Source organism: Eleginops maclovinus, chromosome 16 (genome assembly GCF_036324505.1).
Source record: "Eleginops maclovinus isolate JMC-PN-2008 ecotype Puerto Natales chromosome 16, JC_Emac_rtc_rv5, whole genome shotgun sequence".
NCBI classification, from domain to species: domain Eukaryota; kingdom Metazoa; phylum Chordata; class Actinopteri; order Perciformes; family Eleginopidae; genus Eleginops; species Eleginops maclovinus.
In genome coordinates this window covers 19,647,577-19,667,657 of record NC_086364.1, presented here as the reverse complement: position 1 = coordinate 19,667,657, position 20,081 = coordinate 19,647,577, and the positions used below count along the sequence as shown (strand labels likewise).

At 41.9% G+C, this 20,081-nt stretch overlaps 1 protein-coding gene across 1 annotated transcript in view; it reads left to right on the top strand.

Moving 5' to 3' along the window:
- Positions 1 to 18,691, top strand: part of LOC134878185 (protein shisa-8) — a 100,558-nt gene extending 81,867 nt beyond the window's left edge. The window contains exons 3-4 of the mRNA XM_063904061.1: positions 8,465 to 8,581; positions 18,123 to 18,691. Of these exons, the coding sequence (XP_063760131.1) occupies positions 8,465 to 8,581; positions 18,123 to 18,691 (686 nt within the window). The remainder of the gene's footprint in view (positions 1 to 8,464; positions 8,582 to 18,122) is intronic.
- The last annotated feature ends 1,390 nt before the right edge of the window (positions 18,692 to 20,081 follow it).

Below are 20,081 nucleotides of genomic sequence, written 5' to 3'. Positions count from 1 at the left end.
ACTTGGGGTTATATCGACTTTATAATCCCACCTTATACCGTATGTATGTATAGTGTTTCAATTGTTGTTCATTCAAGCAAAGCAGGTTCAAGTTCTTTTATATAAATTAATAATAGGAACATCCTACTGATACGCTTCTCTTAAGGGCCTGGTTGATGAATAATATGCTCCTTACATCCTCACACAATAGGTCATCAGGGAGAGTGTGCTAACGTAACTTCCAGCCAAAATGTTGCATTAAAGCGAAGCGGAAAATAATAGTTCCTTCATGTCTGAAAGCTGCGGAGTCATATATTGCACCTCAAACAATAAATAAAACCTGTTTCTTTACTTCCTCTCTGCAAAAACAAAGCTGTCTCTGCCGTATGACAAGACATTTGACACCTTTTTCATATTTCTGGAGTAATTATACAGTTTTTGATGAACAGAACTATTGTTTTGTGGCATCACTTTAAAATTTGACATAGAAAATCTGCATTTTGGTTTGAGGGCGTAAGATTGCCTGGTTTAGAGAAAACCCTGGGTCATAATTACAGTCTTTAAACAAGATTTTCTTTATGGATTTTAACATTGTAAAAATGCAACCGTGCGTGTCTCATTTAATAGTTTCTATAGTGTATTAAATCAGTAAAGTGCGTGTTATTATAAGACTTCACTATCTCTCAACACACCTTCAGAATATTAGCTGTGTAAGCCTTCAATCCCTGTCTTCCTTATCTCCTCCCTCCATTCATTCACTACCTTCCTTTAATTCACCTTCCTCAACCATCTCCCCGATGGGGGGGGGGGGCGGGGTTCTGAAAGTGAAAAGGCGCCGTCCGTCCTGCATGTTTATTACCAGCGCAGCGGTCCATTGCGTTACGTAAAGTGCTGAGCAGACAGACAGTCAAAGTTCAATGCTTCCAGTGTGTGGGCTGAAGGCAGAAAATAATGGTGTTTTCTCAGGATAAGCCCCTCGTTTACCCTGCAAATAGAGTGTGTGTGAGAGAAGGAGAAGGGACGGGGGGAGGGAAGGGGGGGGGGTGACAGAGAGACTTTCTCATTGGAATCAGTGTACTGAAATGACTCCATTTACTCCATTTAACACACACAGGCGAGAGCGAGGACAGCAGGGGAGAAGCGAGCGCTGTGTGGGCTAGCAATGGACGCAACAACTCTTTCTAGTCATTTCATCACTCGAGTTGTCATTGCAAAGCTAAAATGAAAGCATTTTTTCAACTAAAAACAACCGACAAGCATCTTTTATTACATCACTGCGAGTTAAATGAAGTTATCCAGGAAGTAAACGCTTACTTTTCATGCTTATTTGCATGTTTATGGGCTATAATAAGGTAGAGGATTTAATAAATTAAAGGTGGATGAGTGCGCCCCACACTTTGCTTTCATTGCTTCGACACAACAGATGGTGTGCCTCACACTCACTGAGGGAAAATTAAAGATAAGACGCGGTACAGGAAGACAAAGGTAAGTGAGAAAGGAAGGATGGAGCGAGGCAGAGGTAGGAAGAGGCATATGACAAGAAAAGTAATGGAGAAAAAACTGTGATAAAAAGAGATGGAGAGATAAATATACAAAATGTGAGGAAGGAAGGCAACGCTCAGCTTTAGGTGATGCTGGCGTGATTTAGAACGACTGCAGCACGATATAATCCGCAACACCTTAAACTAATATGTGCGTGTGTTTATTTTCCAGCACACTGAGAGATATTAATGAAGAAGGCCCATATGTTACACACATGCCACCCTCTGAAAACGCTAGCATGCAAGGAGTTACCTAACATGTTCCAGGTTGAGGTTATCCTCTTCAGCAGCAGCAGCAGCAGCACACTAAGTTCATCTATGATCATTTCATTAGCTTGATTGTCGGAGCTTTACATTGCCTTATATTATTCAATGGTGAAAGGTTTATTGTGTTGCTGTTTTTGTTTATAGTAAATGTATTATTATTATTGTGTGTTATTATTTAGTCGTTTTTTATGCTTTTATTTTGAAGGAATCGTTGGGCACCTGGTGTAATTGCATATAATGGAAACAGGTGATGCTGGGAGTAGAGCACCAGTATGTGTTTTACCACAGGGAAAGCACATTTTACTTTTGAGTTCATTATTTGTTTTACTTCTCTATGATTTTGGCCGCCACATTGATGAAATCCCACGCTGATTAAAGATGCTGTAAGGCTTTCGGAGAAATTGAAATACGTCTGGCGCAGTCACAACTCCTCAATATTTAAGAAGGAAATCCTTACTTGCTGTTGCTGCCCATAGCCTCATACAACACACACATATTTTCCCTTAAATGATATGGAAAGATTGTGGAATTATCTGAAAGGTGCATCAAGCATAAATCTGCAAAGTTATTTAGACAAACAAAGTCAGTCGTGTTATTTCAAGTATAGCGTTAGTATTTTGACACGGGTTAGATAGTTCAACTCAAGTTACTGCACTAAATAATTAATCTTAAATCTAATCTCAACTGAGCATAAAAACTGTTCTGTCTGCGTTGGAACGACAAATACTCCGGTTCATTGCTCTCTTTTTAAATTATACATTGTCATTTGTTTACACTGCAGTGTTTGAAGGCATTGACTTGTTGATTTAGTTACCTTTGCACAAAGCCAGATGTTCTGTGTCCTGTCATTATGCTATATGCTAAGCTAATCAGCAATATGCCAATACCCAATATTTGGAGTATCGGCATCAATCTAAATCCGTTTGTGTTCATAACTATGGATGTATTCAGTAACAGAAAAGGTTGTTTACTCATTAATACAATAAATAGTTGAAAGAATTACACACTCAGAGGAGTCGCTTGTTTCTTAAACGAAAACAGCCGGTCCACCTTTATCCATGAAGCTAAGCTAACCAGCGACTGGCTGTAGCTTCTTCATAGCAGAAAGAGAGTGAATGAGCTCAAATACACTCACTAAATCCTTCAGATGTGCAATATTTCAAGTTCTCCCAGTCGAGAAATAATGCTGGTTGCATGCGATGAGTAAGGACACATGTATGATTTGTAGCTTCTGCTCTAATAACTCAAAGTGCACATTGGCCAACATGTAGTCCAGACAGTCACCCAAACAGCTGGTGCATCACTTTAGCAACATGTACTCTCTGTGGGGAGGCATGGTAGTCACTGGGGTCTGTAATGGGAAATAAATATTATTAGATATCAGTTTTTCCTGTGAGATTTTGAGAGACCATGGAGAGGGGACGTTGGACCCCCTGAGGTAATGATCCCCAGGGAGAACATTTTATACATTGGAGCACAAATTCAGACGTTAGGGACTTTTTTTGCTCTATTAAACTATTTCTAGTTAAAAATGTGTCGCTTTATCACTGATTTTAATATAAACACATTGTTTGTATAAATCAAAAACTGTATTAATTGCAGACGCTTTAGGTTCTGCTTCTGTATTGACTGATTATGTCTTTGAATTATTTAAAGATGCCGAGCTAAGTAAGGCATTAATGCTGCTTATATGCCAAAAGTGTTTTGATGTACTTCACTTTACTTAACTTCTTGTTGTGTTAGGATTGAACCATGGTGATGTCAGTTAGATACAGTATGGTTTGGATCTGTTTCCACTTCAGCCTTTATTCCTCTAACCAAAACCAAGAATGCAACATAATTATTCTTATCCGTTTCGTTATTGGTTGAAGAAAGTCAAAGTTCCTCAAAAGACATTGTTCCTACAAGTCAAGTTCTCCTTCCTGGCCTCCTCTGACCTCCAGTGCCCTCTCACTCCTTGTTTTCCTTCCTCTCCTTCCCTCACACGCTTACATGAAATGATGTGACATATACGCCACTTGGCTGTTCATCCAGTGTGCCCTACAGTTCCATAAGTGCACTCACATTAGCCTGCGTGGCTAACAGGACTCAAACTCCCTGCTAGTTTTGTGTACAATGCATTAAACAATGCAGGAGTCTCCATCTCTTTCTCCCTCATCTATTTCCCTCTCTTCTTCTTTCCAACCATCTCTTTTTCTGTTTGTGTGTGTGTGTGTGTGTGTGTGTGTGTGTGTGTGTGTGTGTGTGTGTGTGTGTGTGTGTGTGTGTGTGTGTGTGTGTGTGTGTGTGTGTGTGTGTGTGTGTGTGTGTGTGTGTGTGTGTGTGTGTGTGACAGTAGTCGTGTCAGAGTAAGGCTGGCTGAAGCCCTTGCAGCAGTCTGCCTCTTTGATGTTGAGCCCTGCTGAATTAGGCCATCACCCAGCGGTACTCTGCTGCCTGCCTGCACACACACAGCCTCACACACACAGTACACTTGCAAACAAAAACAAAAGCATGCTGGTAGGATGCAGCATGCACGTGCAAAAAACAAAGCATACAAGCTGCAAATCACACAGAAGTAGTCGGTAGTAGTCAAATGACATACTCATGCAGGTCTCAAAACACCGCACTGAAACACGTCCAAACACTCCCTCTCACGCTCACTGCGAGTCGCATTCATCCACCCTAAGTCCTCATTTCCTTCTCCACTTCTCTTTAATAAACATAAATTTGAATTCTTATGAGTGTTTCTCCTTCGAGGCCTCCATACTATAGTACATCAAAGAACGTGCACACACACTCATTTACACACACACACACACACACACACACACACACACACACACACACACACACACACACCAGCACAGGGAAAATGTAGGACATTCAGAGAGAATTTATTCACGAACACAGAATACAGGGGAGAATGTATTCCCTTTCAATCTGCTCCCTCTCTCTCGCGCTCACAATGTGGTTGTGCGAACAGCGGCAAAGTGACTAAGGCAGGAAGCCTCCTGAATTACACATAAAAACAGGCTGGTGCCCTAACATCTCATAAAATGAACATTAAAATGGAAATATATGCTGTGTTCACAGACAGAAATGCAATTCAGTTGCAAAAAGATGAGTCTTTTGTATCCTCTGTTAAGCTCCCAAATCATGCAGAGAAATATTTTAACTGTTTTGTATCTTGTGTCATTTTAGGCAGCGGCACGGTGCTGTTCTCATTTAAATATCTAAAAGAAAAAACACTGTATGCTTCCTGCTCAGCACCAAACAGCATTTAAACATAGTAAGCAGCTAGCTGGAGAACATAGAGGAGCATTTAGACGCTTAAGAAGCAGCTGGTGGAGACCAAAAACAGAGCAAAAACAAGATTTAAATGTGGATTTATATTCATCCGGTGGATCGAAACACACTTTAAGATGAATCCTAATATGTGTCTGTGTGTCGGTCATAAGGGGCTTTCCCTTTCCTGGAGTGTGTTAAATAGGTTTGTGTGCATGTCAATGGTCTGCAAAGGCTCCATTCCCAACGTTCCCTCCAGAGGAAGGTTCTCTCCCACACACCCCCTCCTATATCTGTCTTCATACTGATTTTTTGTTGTTGCTGTCGAAGAATAGAATATGCCCTTAATAGTCTCACAGAGGGGAAATTGACCTCGGGAGCACTTAGTCTTTCGGGGACTTGAACCGTTGACCTTCCCCTCCACCACTGCTGCTATTTTTGCTGCCCCCAAGTAGTCAAAGAGACAATGAATGCTGCTTTGGTTGAAATACAACATTTTTTGTCACCTAAACCAAACCACAACATCAGCACTAAAGAGATTATCCTTCCCTAACTTTAATTAAGAGTTGTGTTGGAGAGTAATTCATTAGAAACACTCCTACAGTGACAGTTATGTAAAAATGATTTTTACTTTTTGTAAAAAACATTTTTAGTGTCAGAAAAATCAGTGAAATTCTTTTTCAGAGCTAATGGGCACACCGGGTCTACTCTGAACTCTCCTGCATCATTAATGGAGTAATGCCCTTTTCACTTGTCATGTTCACTGAACTTTTTTGCAGAAGTTACCGGCTCTGGATAAAAATACATGAAACAGTTTGAAACATTCAGCAGTTTCTATCTGCTAACTAACAAATAACGTGGACCGTTTTTTCCACATTCCTGATCCCATACCGTGCCTCAGTGACTGAAATGTGGGGGTGGCAGTAGCTCAGTCTGTAGGGACTTCACTTGGGAACGGATGGGTCATCGGTTAAAGTCCAGATTAGACCAAACATAGGGAGTGTGGACTGGTGTCTGGAGAGGTGCCAGCCCTCCTCCTGGTCAAATGTCCTTTAGCAAGGCACCAAATACAGCAACTGCTCGGACAGCCTCTCTAGGAATGCATGGGATTGTGCATATCTGTATTCAGACCTGGGTCCAATGCATGTGTGTATACAATAACAGATTCCCCTTTGGGATTAATAAAGGGTCATCTTATTTAGCACTATATTGTCAAAACACGCTTATCTCTGCCTCTCTCTCTCTTTCTGTCTCTCTGGTGGCCAGGAACAGCCCTGTGGTCAAACTGGAGAACGGCCAAGGACCTTTCCATCAATTAGTTGATTTTTTTTTTTTGCCCCGTCCATCTCTGCCTTCACTGTCTTTCTGCTCTTTACTCCATCTCTCTTTCTCTGCCTTTCTCTCTCTGTCAGTCTCATTATTTCCCCTGTTGTTGGCTGGCTAGAAGATCTGTTGAGAGCATTAATATAGGACACTTAGGGAGTAAAAGCTTTTCTCTTCAATGTTAAATTCATCCCTTAACGAAGATAAGACACAATTTCTTCATGTGACTATTTACTTGAGGTCGAGGCACCTTTACATTTCTATTTTTAAAATGTTGGGGGATGAAAAAGTGGAGATAGCAGGTGGTGCCGGCGGTTCACATTAGACAATAACAAGACACTCATGGATACACACATTTGGAATTACGACACACAGTCCCTGCACTCCACGCCGCACACAGCGTGTCATCACTGCATATCAATTACACGGAGAAGTGAAGATCTATTTCTAATTCAATCAGTCAGCGCTGGTGTCACATCCCTCGCTCTGCGTTTTTCCCCCGCCGCCTCGTTCCCACTGATGCAACTCAGCCGTCGTGGGGCTGGTGGACGCGGGTGTGTGTGTGTGTGTGTGTGTGTGTGGCTGCATTCCAAATGACAAACTTTGTATTTTTTATTTTTAGTAAGTACATTTATTATTATAGTATTACATCTCATTTCATTTAGCTGATGCTTTTATCCAAAGCGACTTACATTAAGGGCAATAAACCATGAAGATACAAGCTTGAAATAGCAGGAATCTGTGAGTCCATTAGCTCTCAATACGCCACACCGTTATTTAATGCTACTGCATTGGCTTCAAATGGGCCAACACTTTTTTATGAAGGCTCTATTAGTCTTTTGGGGGTGTCCGCTTTCCTGTGGTGTGTTTGATAAGTTTTAGTGCATGTAAATGGTCAGCAAAGGCCACAAATCCAAAAGTTCCCTCCAGAGACATACTCCGCCCCTGTCTGAAATGCCTCCATTGAACTCCTTTGTTTACTTCATTAAAATAGTGACATCACTATGTACTGTAACACTCACGATCCTATTGGCTAGCACTCCAACACACTGTACAAATAGGCTAAGGGGCGGGACATCTCTTAAGTGGTTGATCAATCACAACAGAGCTTGCTAACTAACCAATCAGAGCAGACTGGGCTCTGGTTTCAGACAGAGGGGGAAAAGAGGTGCTGCAGCACAGGCAATAAGAGAAAAATAAAGAGCATTAAAGCATGGAGACATGTCCCAGTAGAGACAGAAAATACAAATATCGGAGCTGAAAATGAACAGAATGTGCCCCTTTAACGCTGTGAAGCTAATATATCATTGTTGAAACCAAAGTCCCTTTCTGCAATTGCTCTTCAAATTGTCAATACCACACAATGCCAAACACAAACACACGGGATCACATGATTGCTAGAATTACGACGTTATTAACAGATGATCAAATCCTGAGCCATAGTGCACCAAAGCATACAAATATTATCGGCTTCCCTACCATTATAAGACTCAGCCATTACCCAGGCACTGCTTACTTTTGTTCACAGAGCCTTGAAGTCTGTTTTATTTATCCTTTTTGCATTGTGGTTTAATTTTATTTCAACAAAGTCTGAATCGTCTTAGAAATAAGAAGTTCATTGCTCTTTAGGAAGGTGTATTCTCATCATTTTAGGGTCATAAAATGGTCTTAAAATGACCAAAGTATCATCCATGTATGTCATGTACATACTGTCCCATATGTCTGCTTTCCGTGTGTGTGAATCCTAGCAGTTGGCATTCAAAGCGTCTCTGTCCTGGGAAACTTGCACATCTGAAGGCTTTATGAATATATTTATTAATTTAAGCAGAACAATTATGTAACGAGGTATGCGCAAATGGTTATGCAGCCTCAGCTTATCATTGCACCCATTCTGCAAAAAGACCCACCTCCCTCTCTGGATTCATTTTGATTTAAGGACTCCTTAAAGCCTTCATGAACACGAGACTATAAATTGTGAAATATTGTTCCTCCTTCTTGACAGTTTTCTCATTCTCTCATATTTCCTTTGGCTGTTTATAGTGTGAACAACAATTACACATATATGATGTTCTCTCTCTGCTTCTCAGATCACAACCATTTGAACAACGCAGCCTTGTCTCCCCTGGGTCCCGCCATGGCCTTGTCTCACCCTCACAACAACCTGGGCATCGGCTTCAACAAGTACACCTCGCTCAAGGCCGTGGGTGAGTTCGACTACACACACACACACCACACACACACACAGACTCAAACTGACCACACAGAACAGATGAACAAACCTGAGTCATGAGGAGTAAGCATCCCCATACCGATGCACACACTGAGCGAGGGAGTGGTGAAGGGAGAGCTGCACCAATTAGGATAATGATCTCTTTAATAAGCCTGACTCTCTCTATCAGCCATGTTGACTCATTAATCATGTTTGAGTGCCGATTTAAGTCTTCCTCAATATTATATCAGCGCCAGGAGACAGCCATGATGTCAATATTGTGATTGCTGCTGCATTCATGTGGGGTGAGAATAATCAGGAAAATGAGTTACATGAATAACGCTTCAACAAAAAGTCGGGATATCAGATTTTTGTAGCACGGGCTGATTCAATATTATGCAAATACATGGGACACGAGAGCATTTCGTTAGGGATATTTGGTGCTGAATATCAAATTTGACATCAAATTACTTGCCTTTTCCCAATAAATCGTGACGTATAAAGCCTATTTTTATATCCTTATCATCATATTAATGATGCTGTTTGAAAATAAATAAATGTGCTTTCAGTTAATTCTCCTAGTTTGTGTACTTAAATCACCCTGTTGACGAAATTGTGTTTATTCTTTTATATTTTAAGTGTTTGCATGACTACATTTTTTAACAATTCCTTAATAAAGTCTTCAGGGAAAGGCGCAGAGAAACAGCTGTTTGCTTTGTGCACTCTCTCGTTGATTTCACCCCGTCAGTTTCCTTCTGCCTGTTGATTACCAAAATAGAGAGTAATGGAACCAGGGGCCAAGAAAGACTAGGAAAAGCAAGTGCGCCAAAAAGAAATAATTCTGTCCGTCTGTTTATCAAGTTTCCTCGCTCCATTTCAGTAACACGAACATTGATGCGGATACACCAAACAAACTGTAGCAGCAAACGTCCCTGAGTTATCCCACTGAGAGGCTACAGCTGTCTTTTGGCTGTGACGCGCTCCATAGAAGAGTCCGTACTGTAGTTAGAGTAAAAGTGTAACATCTCCACTTCCAAATACACCAAACCGGCATCCCACAGGTGACCTAAATACCAATAAGCCACACCCATGTGATAACCAATAAGAATTAAACGTGGTGTAAACAGAAATGAAGATATTAATAGAAAATAATAACAAGAATTTTCCAGAAACGTGATTTGGTCACTAGGCGAGGCTTGACCAATCAGATTCCACTTCTGGTAAACGTAATATTTACTGGACTTTGAACAGAAGGACAGTCAGCTGAAGGCGGTCAAATGTCAATCTCTTCCTTCATAATGTACTGTGGAAATAACTGTCCGTCGAAGTGTGTTAAAAATAGGATGAACAGATGAGTCAGCACGCTCTTATCGGTGCAACTAGCAACCGTATCTTTCCCGGCAACAACAGGAATGCTGTGTCAACCGTTTACATCCTCAGTCAGGGACACCCCTAAAACTCATGTGCATTGTTGCATGCTGTTTGCTTTTAACTGAGTAAATAATCCGATTTCTAATCCTTTCTGACATCGGGGGAATTCCTGTATTGAACAAAGGCAGCGTTGGGATCATTGTTAAAACTCTGCTGTCCTCTGCTTGTGATTGGCCGGTGAGTCGTCCGCCTGGAGCTCAGACTCTTAACAAGCTGACAGTTATTGACAGCCTGCCTTTCGGTTTATAGTAAATGGAAAAAAAGGTGCAAGGACAGCATGAATTCACTGCTAGGGATGCCATAACACACACAGAAGTCAAATAAATGTAATGTATTGATACCTAATTGGGAAATGGTTTACGAGTGTGAATTCTAAAAGGTTTAAATGTAAAAACAAAACCACAATACTTAGCATGTGTGGGCGGTGATTGACAGGAGCCAGGACATTAGTTTGAAGCGACAAGTCCAGGCCTCCAGCTCGCCCTTGGGCCTCTCTCTCTCTCTCTCTCTCACACACACACACACACACACACACACTCAAAAAATGCACACGTAAACAAACACATCATAAACATGTCTTTGTTGCCCTACACTGACCCAAACTTCTTCTTGACGCATAGGGGCACATAAGGGTCGCTAGCGTAAACATATACAGTACACATACACACACACACACACACACACACACACACACACACACACACACACACACAGACCATCTATCATCTGATCAGTGCAGACAGATAAGGGCGTGGGGACAGTGATGAGGAGCGACAGGTTGACATGTACTGTTCATTGACACAATATGCAGATGGAGACAGCGCCGCCCAGCATAGAGACTCGGACAGAGAAGCTAAAGAGCGTGAGTCATCCCAAGCTCCCGCTAAAGGACAAAGCTGTAGTGGATAGAGGAGCTTTCCATTCTCTCGAGGCATTATTTGATGTCGTTTGTAATCAAAACGCTGGCGAATTTACTCAGATTCTTTCCAACAATGGGTACTGGATATCTGACCGTGGTAGATGAAAGCGTTGGTTGTAACTTGTTTGATTTAAAGCAGTCGAGTCATTTGTTCATTTGCTTTTGGAGAAATGTTACAGCAGATTGTTACCTGGTCTACCTTTAAATATAAGGGTATGAATTCTGTTTAACTTTGAAGGGTTTGACAGGAATTGCTTTTATTTTGAAGTGCAATGAAGTTTCCTGCTCTGTGTTTTCTGGTTTTGGAGATTTCGGGTGGACTGCTGCATTAATGTGCCCCTTCCGTGTGACTTCTAGTCGATTGTTTGTCCTATTCTCACGTATGGATATCTCAAGAACGCCTTGAGCTTGTTTCTTCAAATTTGGTGCAATCGTCCACTCCAACTCTTCAAGAATGAACAGTTGGGCCCTTCATATAGCTTACTTGGTAGCAGCAGGAAGGAGTGATCTAATATCAGGGAGAAATTGAGGCAGATTGCAGCAGCAGAACCGCCCCCCCCCCTCCACTGCTCTGTGATGAGCGTGAGAAGCCAAGAAAACTACCTCAAAATATCAGATCGCTCTCACGTCGAGCTGCAGCGCTCCTTCCTCACCTCTCACTGCAGTATTCATATCTTTCTCTGTTTGATGACACAGACGCTGAACTGCTCCTCTCTGTTTAGTATTTACTGGATATGTCTCTCTAACACACACACACACACACACACACACAGACACACACACACACACACACACACACACACACACACACACACACACACACACACACACACACACACACACACACACACACACACAATTATGCACATCTCTGTTTGAGTAATTTTATTGTAGAACATTTCTGATGAGTCATGGTATTTCTGCCATCAGGGGCTCTGATCTTCTGGCTCTCATTGATACAGCTTACGCAGCAGTCACACATCTAGTTTTTCCACCCATTAATCAACGAGGATACACTCTGACACGCCAGCATTCATAAACAATATAAAAAGCTGATACTGTATAAGATTCAGAATAAGAAATCCTGTCAAATGGAACATTTTGGGGGTTTTCTTGCCCAGAGTTTGGCCTCTTCTTGCTGGTGGTTGTTAGGGAAGATGTAGTTGAAATATAAAGTAAGTTTAGTCTACCTACATTAGAGATTTATGAAGCATTTCTATTGACATTTTAGTTTATTGAAGAACCTTTTTTTGTAATAGTATTTGTACCTCCTGTGTCCTCTTTTGCTCGGAAACGTAAGTATTTATGATGACGATGTTTGGAGAACAAAACAAACAAAAAACTGAAACATTTAGACTTTTTTTGCAGAGAGTTTTGCCTCTTCTTGCTCTTGGTTATTTAGGCATTCAACTCTTAATTGGAAGAGTGCAGACAATGCTTTAGTGGTAAATTAAACATTTAGTAATTATATTATCAGGGGTCCCCAAATAGCCGATTATATAACGACATTTTAATAAATAATCGTAAGTAACGAGTAATGACTAACACAGATAATTAAACACAAGAAAGGGCATCTCTTCAAAAGACAACACTTATGCAGGGGGTCCTGAATATTTGATGTAACATAAGATCTCTTGGTTTCTCCCAATAAATCATGATGTATACTGTCTTGTTTGGTCAAATGATCAGCCTAATTGTAATACTGTTAATACAAATTCCAATGGGGACCAGCAGCCATCATCACATCCTTATCGCTCCTTCCTGTGTCCTCTTATGCTCTCGCAAGGATGGAAATTTTAATAAACACACGGTCCAATCATTTCTTCACACATGCTTATCAGTTCTCTCACTGGGCAGTAAACCAGGCCCCGGGTCCAGAGATCCTGGCTGTGTGGACAAAGTCATGGCTAGGACACTCCACAGGTTGGAGGTGATAGCTGAACGTTTGCCAGCTGAGACCGCAGGTGTGCGGACCGAGCTGCTTTAAATCCTTATCAACACATTGGGATTCCATGCAGCTGTTACCACATCAAGTTTTCTTTAAATATTGCGTTCGTAGCAAAACACAATAAGGGAGAAAAAGGGAAGCAGGAAATATTGAATAATATGATAGAGAAGAAGGAGGGCGATACAGGTCAGAGAGGTCGGGACTTTCAGAGGGAAACCAGAGCCAGGTGGAGCAGCAGGACTCTGGCACCGGCAGCTCCCATATATCTATCTTAATTAAAGCAGGACAGGTGGACAACAACACCAGGTGGAGAGATGTTCTCCAAGAGGCTGAGGAAGAGAGTGTTTGCCAGCTCTCTATTATTGCCTTACACTTTCATTAAATATATTTTATTCATTTTTAAAATAGATTTTTTGAGTTAGGAAAACAACCTTTTACACAATTCACATACTGAATGAAAGGCACGTTGATAAATAGACTAACTGATTAGATTTTAGGAAGGAAGAACAAGATTACATTATTAAATATTTTAGATTTTTTAAGGTAACTTAAACAAAATCATGAACCATGTTTAAAAGATGTAAATGTAACAAGTTTTTTTAAATTATTATAAAAAAAAAGATATGAAAACTAAGAATATATAAATTAATAATAACACAAAATGTATATACATTAATAATAATAATAATACGAATATATAAGTTAATAATAAAATATGTATATAAATGAATCATATCATAAAATGCTAATCATACTAATAATCATTACCTTTTGTCCTAATAAAGCCTAAGTTTGGGTTTTTATTGCCATAGAAATAAGCACATTTATCAATCAGTGTAAGGTTTTCAGAACTCTTAGACTTAGTACGTGATACAGTTATTAGATATGTTTGCCGTGCAGTTGCTGCATTTTTTACGTCTGTTGCAGATCACTGAAATAAAGATCTAACAGCCCGAGCGATGTCTTAAAATAAATATTTGAAGACATTTTTTTATAGATTTTTAGATTAGAGTTAACAACATCTTCAAGCACAATAACTTGATTGGCTATCGCACAGTACGAGATGAAATGACTGATACTTAAATGTGTGCTTCAGGTCACCTAATGGGTAAGTTTTGGGTTTTCTTTTTTATGACTAAATGAACTGCAGTGATCTAAAATTCTCCCAAAGATGGCTTTGAAGTTGGAGGAACTCCTCTGGTTCAAAGTTATTCTTTCTTTCACAAGCAGCGCTCAGTGGACTACCTGCGGTGACTAACGATGAAATCTAAAACCTTTTCCTCACCGGATTCCTCTTAGATGGAATAGATAAGTGCCATATATGTCAGTCTGAATATCATTGAAATGTGCAGTAAGTGATGCAAATGACATAGAATATTTCTATTTTAGGTAATGGTGCAGCTACATGAGCAAGGGCTTCTGGGCTTTAAATATTTCACTCGGGGTAAGACATCCTTTAGCTGGAATGAAGCAGTGACAGGACACTAATGCTGTCATGAAAAATGTGGAAAAGGAGTGGGGAAAATAGTAAAAATGGATAAAGGGTGCAGAGCAACAACTCTATTCAAAGTAGCAGTCATGTTTTCCACAATTAGATCAGAATGAGAAGGAAAAACAGTAAAAGCCTGTGGAATTGCCCCTGCCCCTAAAATATGAGATTCAAATACAGAATTTCTAAGATGGAAAAAGATATGTTGAAACAGTGAAGTGTGGGCAGGAAACAGGGATTTTAGCCTTTGCAGACCATTGACATGCACAGAAACCTATATAACACACTACAGGGAAAAGGAAAACCCCAAAGCGCATAATAGAGACTCTTTAATTTGCATCATACTGAGAAGCTTCTTGGCTTAAATGGCGTTCAAAATAAAGTTAATTGAATGCAGCATGTTGTCAAACTCTGAAATCCTCTGCAGGGCTTCTGCAGTTATACTGCGTTGGCCCAGATTCGGCCCGCCGGCCACGCTTTAGGCTGCTGCCGGGTAGAGCGCAGAGGCTGATGTTTTAGAAGAGTACAATTTAATGAAATGAGGATGGAAACATTGGAAAACAAGCAGGGTGAGAGAGAAAGAAGGAGCAGATGGAGAGCATGTGAAATGGAGAGGAAGGCACACAATGCTGTCGCAGAGGAGCCGGCTGTCAGGTGCTCCTGCTGGCAACATGTGTGGAGACACTCAAATGGACGGAAACAGCAGTTGTTGTGGGGAGGGGAGAGTGTGTTTAATTCATAGTTTCTTAGTCCTCACAGATTCCCCTGGCCCTGTCCAGAGATTGAAGCCAATTTTCTCTCAAATGATGCTGTTGTAGCTCGAGCTGAAGTACATCACACCCACAAAAGAGACACAGAAACTGAAAAAAAAACTGCTGTCGTCAAATGTCTTCGCGTCATCGTGACGAACAAGGAGCCGGTGAAAAACCATGAGAGGCACTTAACGGTGGAGACGCGTACACACAAAGCGGCTTATTCCCATTTTAATGAGGGAGGAATGTATGTAAATGATGTATGCAAATGTGTTGCACAATGCCCCTGCGCAAATACAGTCGCACAAGCCTTGCATGTGAATACAGGAACACACAGACAAAAATACACTCTAATCCTCAACACCCTCTTCTGCTCAATTCAAATGAAAGCAAAGCGGTTTCCTGTTTATTCGCTGCGGTGACACTTTATTGCTTTATAAAGAAAACATGTGCCTCCTTAATCTCTGTTGTCTGAACAATTAGTGATTCATTTAATCGTCCGTCTCTCTAATCCCTCTCCACCAGTCTGCAGGACTTTCCGTCTGAGTGCTTCTCAGTTTATATCAGATTAACTCAGAGCTGTGTGTACCCTCTGGTCGAGTGTTTAAAGTTTATTTCTAACCATCATTAATGGGTCTTAGTTGGATATGTTACGAAGACCGGGGCTACACTTCTACATCGCTGCAGCAAAATGAGAAGTCGGATCATTCGAGGTAATTAAAAACTGGATTATAGTTGCAAATACAACAATATATTAACTACTGGATCACCGAATGAGGTCAAAACAATGCGATAGAGCCAATGGCTGACCGATGGAGCTTTGTAAATTCTCAGTATGATAATACTTTAGATCTGCGTCAACAGGTCCTTAACCTCGTCCAGAAGAATGGATTTGTTGGTCCTGACAGTGGAAATATCTCTTATCATTTTTTATCAATAAACCAATGACCAAATGTTGTTGGTTCAGGTTTAACTTATGCTGCTTTGCCATGCACTAACGTACGATATCCAGCCGGCCTTTGAGGAAAACCACGGTTATAGCGGCACTTTTCCCGTTGGTACGTTGAGAAAAGCAGAATTGTATTTAAGTCTTCGGAGCAGCTTGGAGAATTTCCCCGAACGATTACCGGTAGCTCCATCTCCTTCCTCGACAGCTGCTGTTGAAGAGCCCTGGAGTAACACAATGGACCCGCGTATGAAGTGTTCAATAAGCAATTACCGGACTGTGATGGCACTGGACAGTTTGTTGAGATGTGTGAAAGTGAGAGTACTCCTCAAGGTGTTTCCTGAAAATACGAAAACAAATGTCTCCAGTCATCTTGGCTGGAAAACATCATTAGAATGAATCGACAGCAGTGGGTACGGAGGGGGGGAAATTGGCTTTGACTAAGAAATACAGTAAAGGAAGCCAAAAATCCTCATTCTGTTTTGAGTCAGTCGATGGGTGCTTTTTGTTTAAGGTCTTTATTTGAATAATGTCCGAAAGCTCTTCATGCAACGCTCTGCTTTTCTGAAACTGCATCATTAACTCAAGCGGTCCAGTGGAACGAACATACGGCACCTCAAATGTTTTTTCTGATGTATATATATATGTCTATTAGAAATTCCTTAGCACAGTGTACACTCACGCATTCGTTAACACCACAGTCAGGGACGTTCATTGCAACAACAAATTACAATCAACTGGTCCTGCATCTTCCGACAAACTATTGAAACTAACCTTAATATCTTTCTGCTTGCAGAGTGTTTATCATACGATCAGACAAACACATTTAATAAATCATGAAGCTGATAGCATCTTTATCCCTTGAAGTTATGAGGAAGGAAGACTAAGAAGAGGGATAATTCGGAGCAAAAATGTCAATGGAATGAAAGAGAAATACCCCAAAAAAGGAATGTTTTTCATTTCTCTTCAGGAAAAAAAGGACCAATAAAACCGGGCTAAGCAAGCAAGGTTGTTGGTGTCTTTAGGGCAGAGTGTGTGTAGGGGGGAGGTCAGTGGTGATGACCAAACAGCAGTTGAGTTGCACTCAGTGGGCTCACATTAATCTGACTCGACACGCTGAACCAACTCCATTTTTACTCCCAACAAATCTCCCGTTTTCGCCCGGCTCCTTGACTCTCATCTATTTGTTTCTCTCTGGTGCTGTTGTTATATTTAACTCCACTGTCAGTGCGTAGACGGTTCAAAGCTCAACAACAAACAGCTGTTTGACTATGCTCAGGGTTAGAATGAGGGATTAATGCCACATATGCACACAAAGACACTCAGAACCAAGCTACCAGAAGTTGATTTTTACAAACAACACGTTCTCAATCGCAATGGCTGCTTGGTGAAGACAACTTGCAATAACTTGTAATATCTCAAAGTCCAGGGCAACACATGGATACAAATATGTACGTGAACAAGTTATGTATGTTACTGTACTAGTTCAGTTAGGCTGAGGCATGTAAACTACCTGGGTTAGGTTAAGTAAAGATAATGGTTTGGGTTTGATTTGGGTTAACTTTTTTCTACAGACACAGTTGCACACAGAATATACGTTCAGAAATAGAACATTATTTACATTAAATCTGGATGTACTAAAAACTTGCATACAGTATCTGCTGAAGAGTACTCAGTTTGGTTAAAGTGGATGAGAGGCAGCTTTGTGTACAGATGTGGGGACTGCTGATTCTGAGCTGACATAAATAACAGCATGTTGTTTATTCCGTTTTACTGCTGATTTCTTTGTCTTTATGTTGCTGGTTATTAGGGGTGGGGAAAATCATCGATACAGAAATGCGCCATATCGCATCTTACTATCGCAAAAAGTATAGCAAGTATGGTATCGCATCGTTGGGACACTGGTGATTCCCATCCCTAATATAGGAGCATGGTGAAGGTTACGGTGACTGATTGCTTTTATCAAAGACGGTCTTCACTTTTCATTATGATATTTTAACCTTGCCTCTGCCCTTGTTTCCCTTCCCCCACTGTCTCCCTCTTTCCTGCAGACACGGCCTCGAGAGACTACTACAAGAGCTACCCAATGGTGGACTACACCCACCGCCAGTCCCCTCCCACATTCCAGCCAATCAACTTCCACCCCAAGGACAAGCCCTTCCTCCCGCCGCCCGACATCCACGCGCCGCTGGCCATCACCATCAACGCCTCCCAGATCCCCAAGCCTAAGATCTCCAAGACCAACACCCACCCTCTCACCTCCAGCTCGGCCTTCAAAGCATGGGACCCCAGCAAGAGCCACATGCAGCACCCTGTGGCTTCACACATCGGCATCCAGGGGCCGCAGCACCACCCCATCCAGCAGCAGCAGCAGCAGCATCAGTCGCTGCAGCAACAGCACCACTCGCTGCAGCAGCAACACCACGCGCTTCAGCAGCACCAGCATCAGACGCTGCAGCAGCAGAACAGCCGGCGCCAGGCGTACTCCAACAAGAGGCAGTTCAGCATCGAGACGCTGCCCGAGCTCTTCTCACAGCCGCTGAGCTACGGCCACTCGCCGCACGTGCACCCCAAGCACAAGGGACTGCCCACCAACAGCAAGACAGAGGTCACTGTCTGAACATGGGGACGAATGGGTTAACGGACAGAAGAGGAAACCATGTGGAGTTGTTAGCAACTTCAAGGAAAAGCTCAGATATCTTTTATATCCACAGCCGTAATGGCGAGAAGGGGAGAAAGCAAATATCGTGTATAATTTTTTTTACATTTTCCTCATCATTGTTGACGACAATAATAATAATGTGAGTGATATTTGTGTACTATTACGACCACTGGATCAAAGCAGCAGCAGATAGGCTGTGAAGGTGGCGGATCAGCAGGTGCTGGCTGTGACTCTTTGAACCCGGCCGCTCCGCTCAATAATTGAGTGGCCTCTCAGTGTGTTGGCACAGCACTCTCCCCGTCTTCTCCCCTCAACCCCCTCGAAACCTCTATGATACCGCACCACTACACCAACGCACAAATGCTCAAATATCCCACACACAGACACTATTTACCCCACAAAGTAGCCCACAGACACGCTCTATCTACGTTCTTTTGGGAGACTGTCAGAGAGGCTGGTAGGGGGGAGTGTTCCCCCTAAGACTTTGGCTCCCCATCAGCAGAAACAATGCCATTGTGTTGTCAGCTCCCATTGCCCTCCAGCACCTCCGGGGAGTAAGATATCTGCCTTGGAATTCATACAAGCGAGGTGGGGTGGTGGGGGCTGGAGCAAGGTTGGTTATTCATCTCGGTCCAGGGGCAAATGAGATGAGAAGTATGTGAACCGCGTACACACTCGCGCACTACACACTTGTCAAAAACTACAGACGGTTCCCAGCGGTGTCAGAGACCATAGGCACCCCCACACACAGACACACACTCTGAACGCTGATCCTCAGAAACGAGGGGGAAGTGAACAAGCCAGCTCTCTTGTTGGTATTTGTTGGGGTTTGTGGAGCTGCTCATTTCAGTCTCCATCTCTTGGTGGATGTTTCCCTCTGAAGAAACCCCGGGTTTGTGTCACAACGACTAAAGAAAGAGTCCAAGGGTCTCAGAAGGTCGTTACGTTGTAATTGCGTTCTCTACTCCTCTCTGCATGGCTATAGGTTTCACAAATTAGGATGGGTTTGTGTCAGATAATTCTGCGTATCGGACATATAGTTGCACCAGGGAGTGGATTTATGGTGTCTGAATTTAGATCATCACACTTATCTGTAATTAGCCGATAGATCCATTGGTTTCCAGAGACATGATTCCATAATCAAACACCAATAATTAACATTACTGGATAAAGGGAGACAAAATCAGTGATGCACCTTTTCCCAGTATGGCTCTTCCAGGACACAGCTGTTTGATGCATGTGTTTACAGCTGCAATGCTAACGTAATGTGAGAAGCTAAAACCACTTCAGTGTACTGCAATTAACTCCCTACATAAATGAATGACTGTTGGCTCCCAAACAGAAAGCA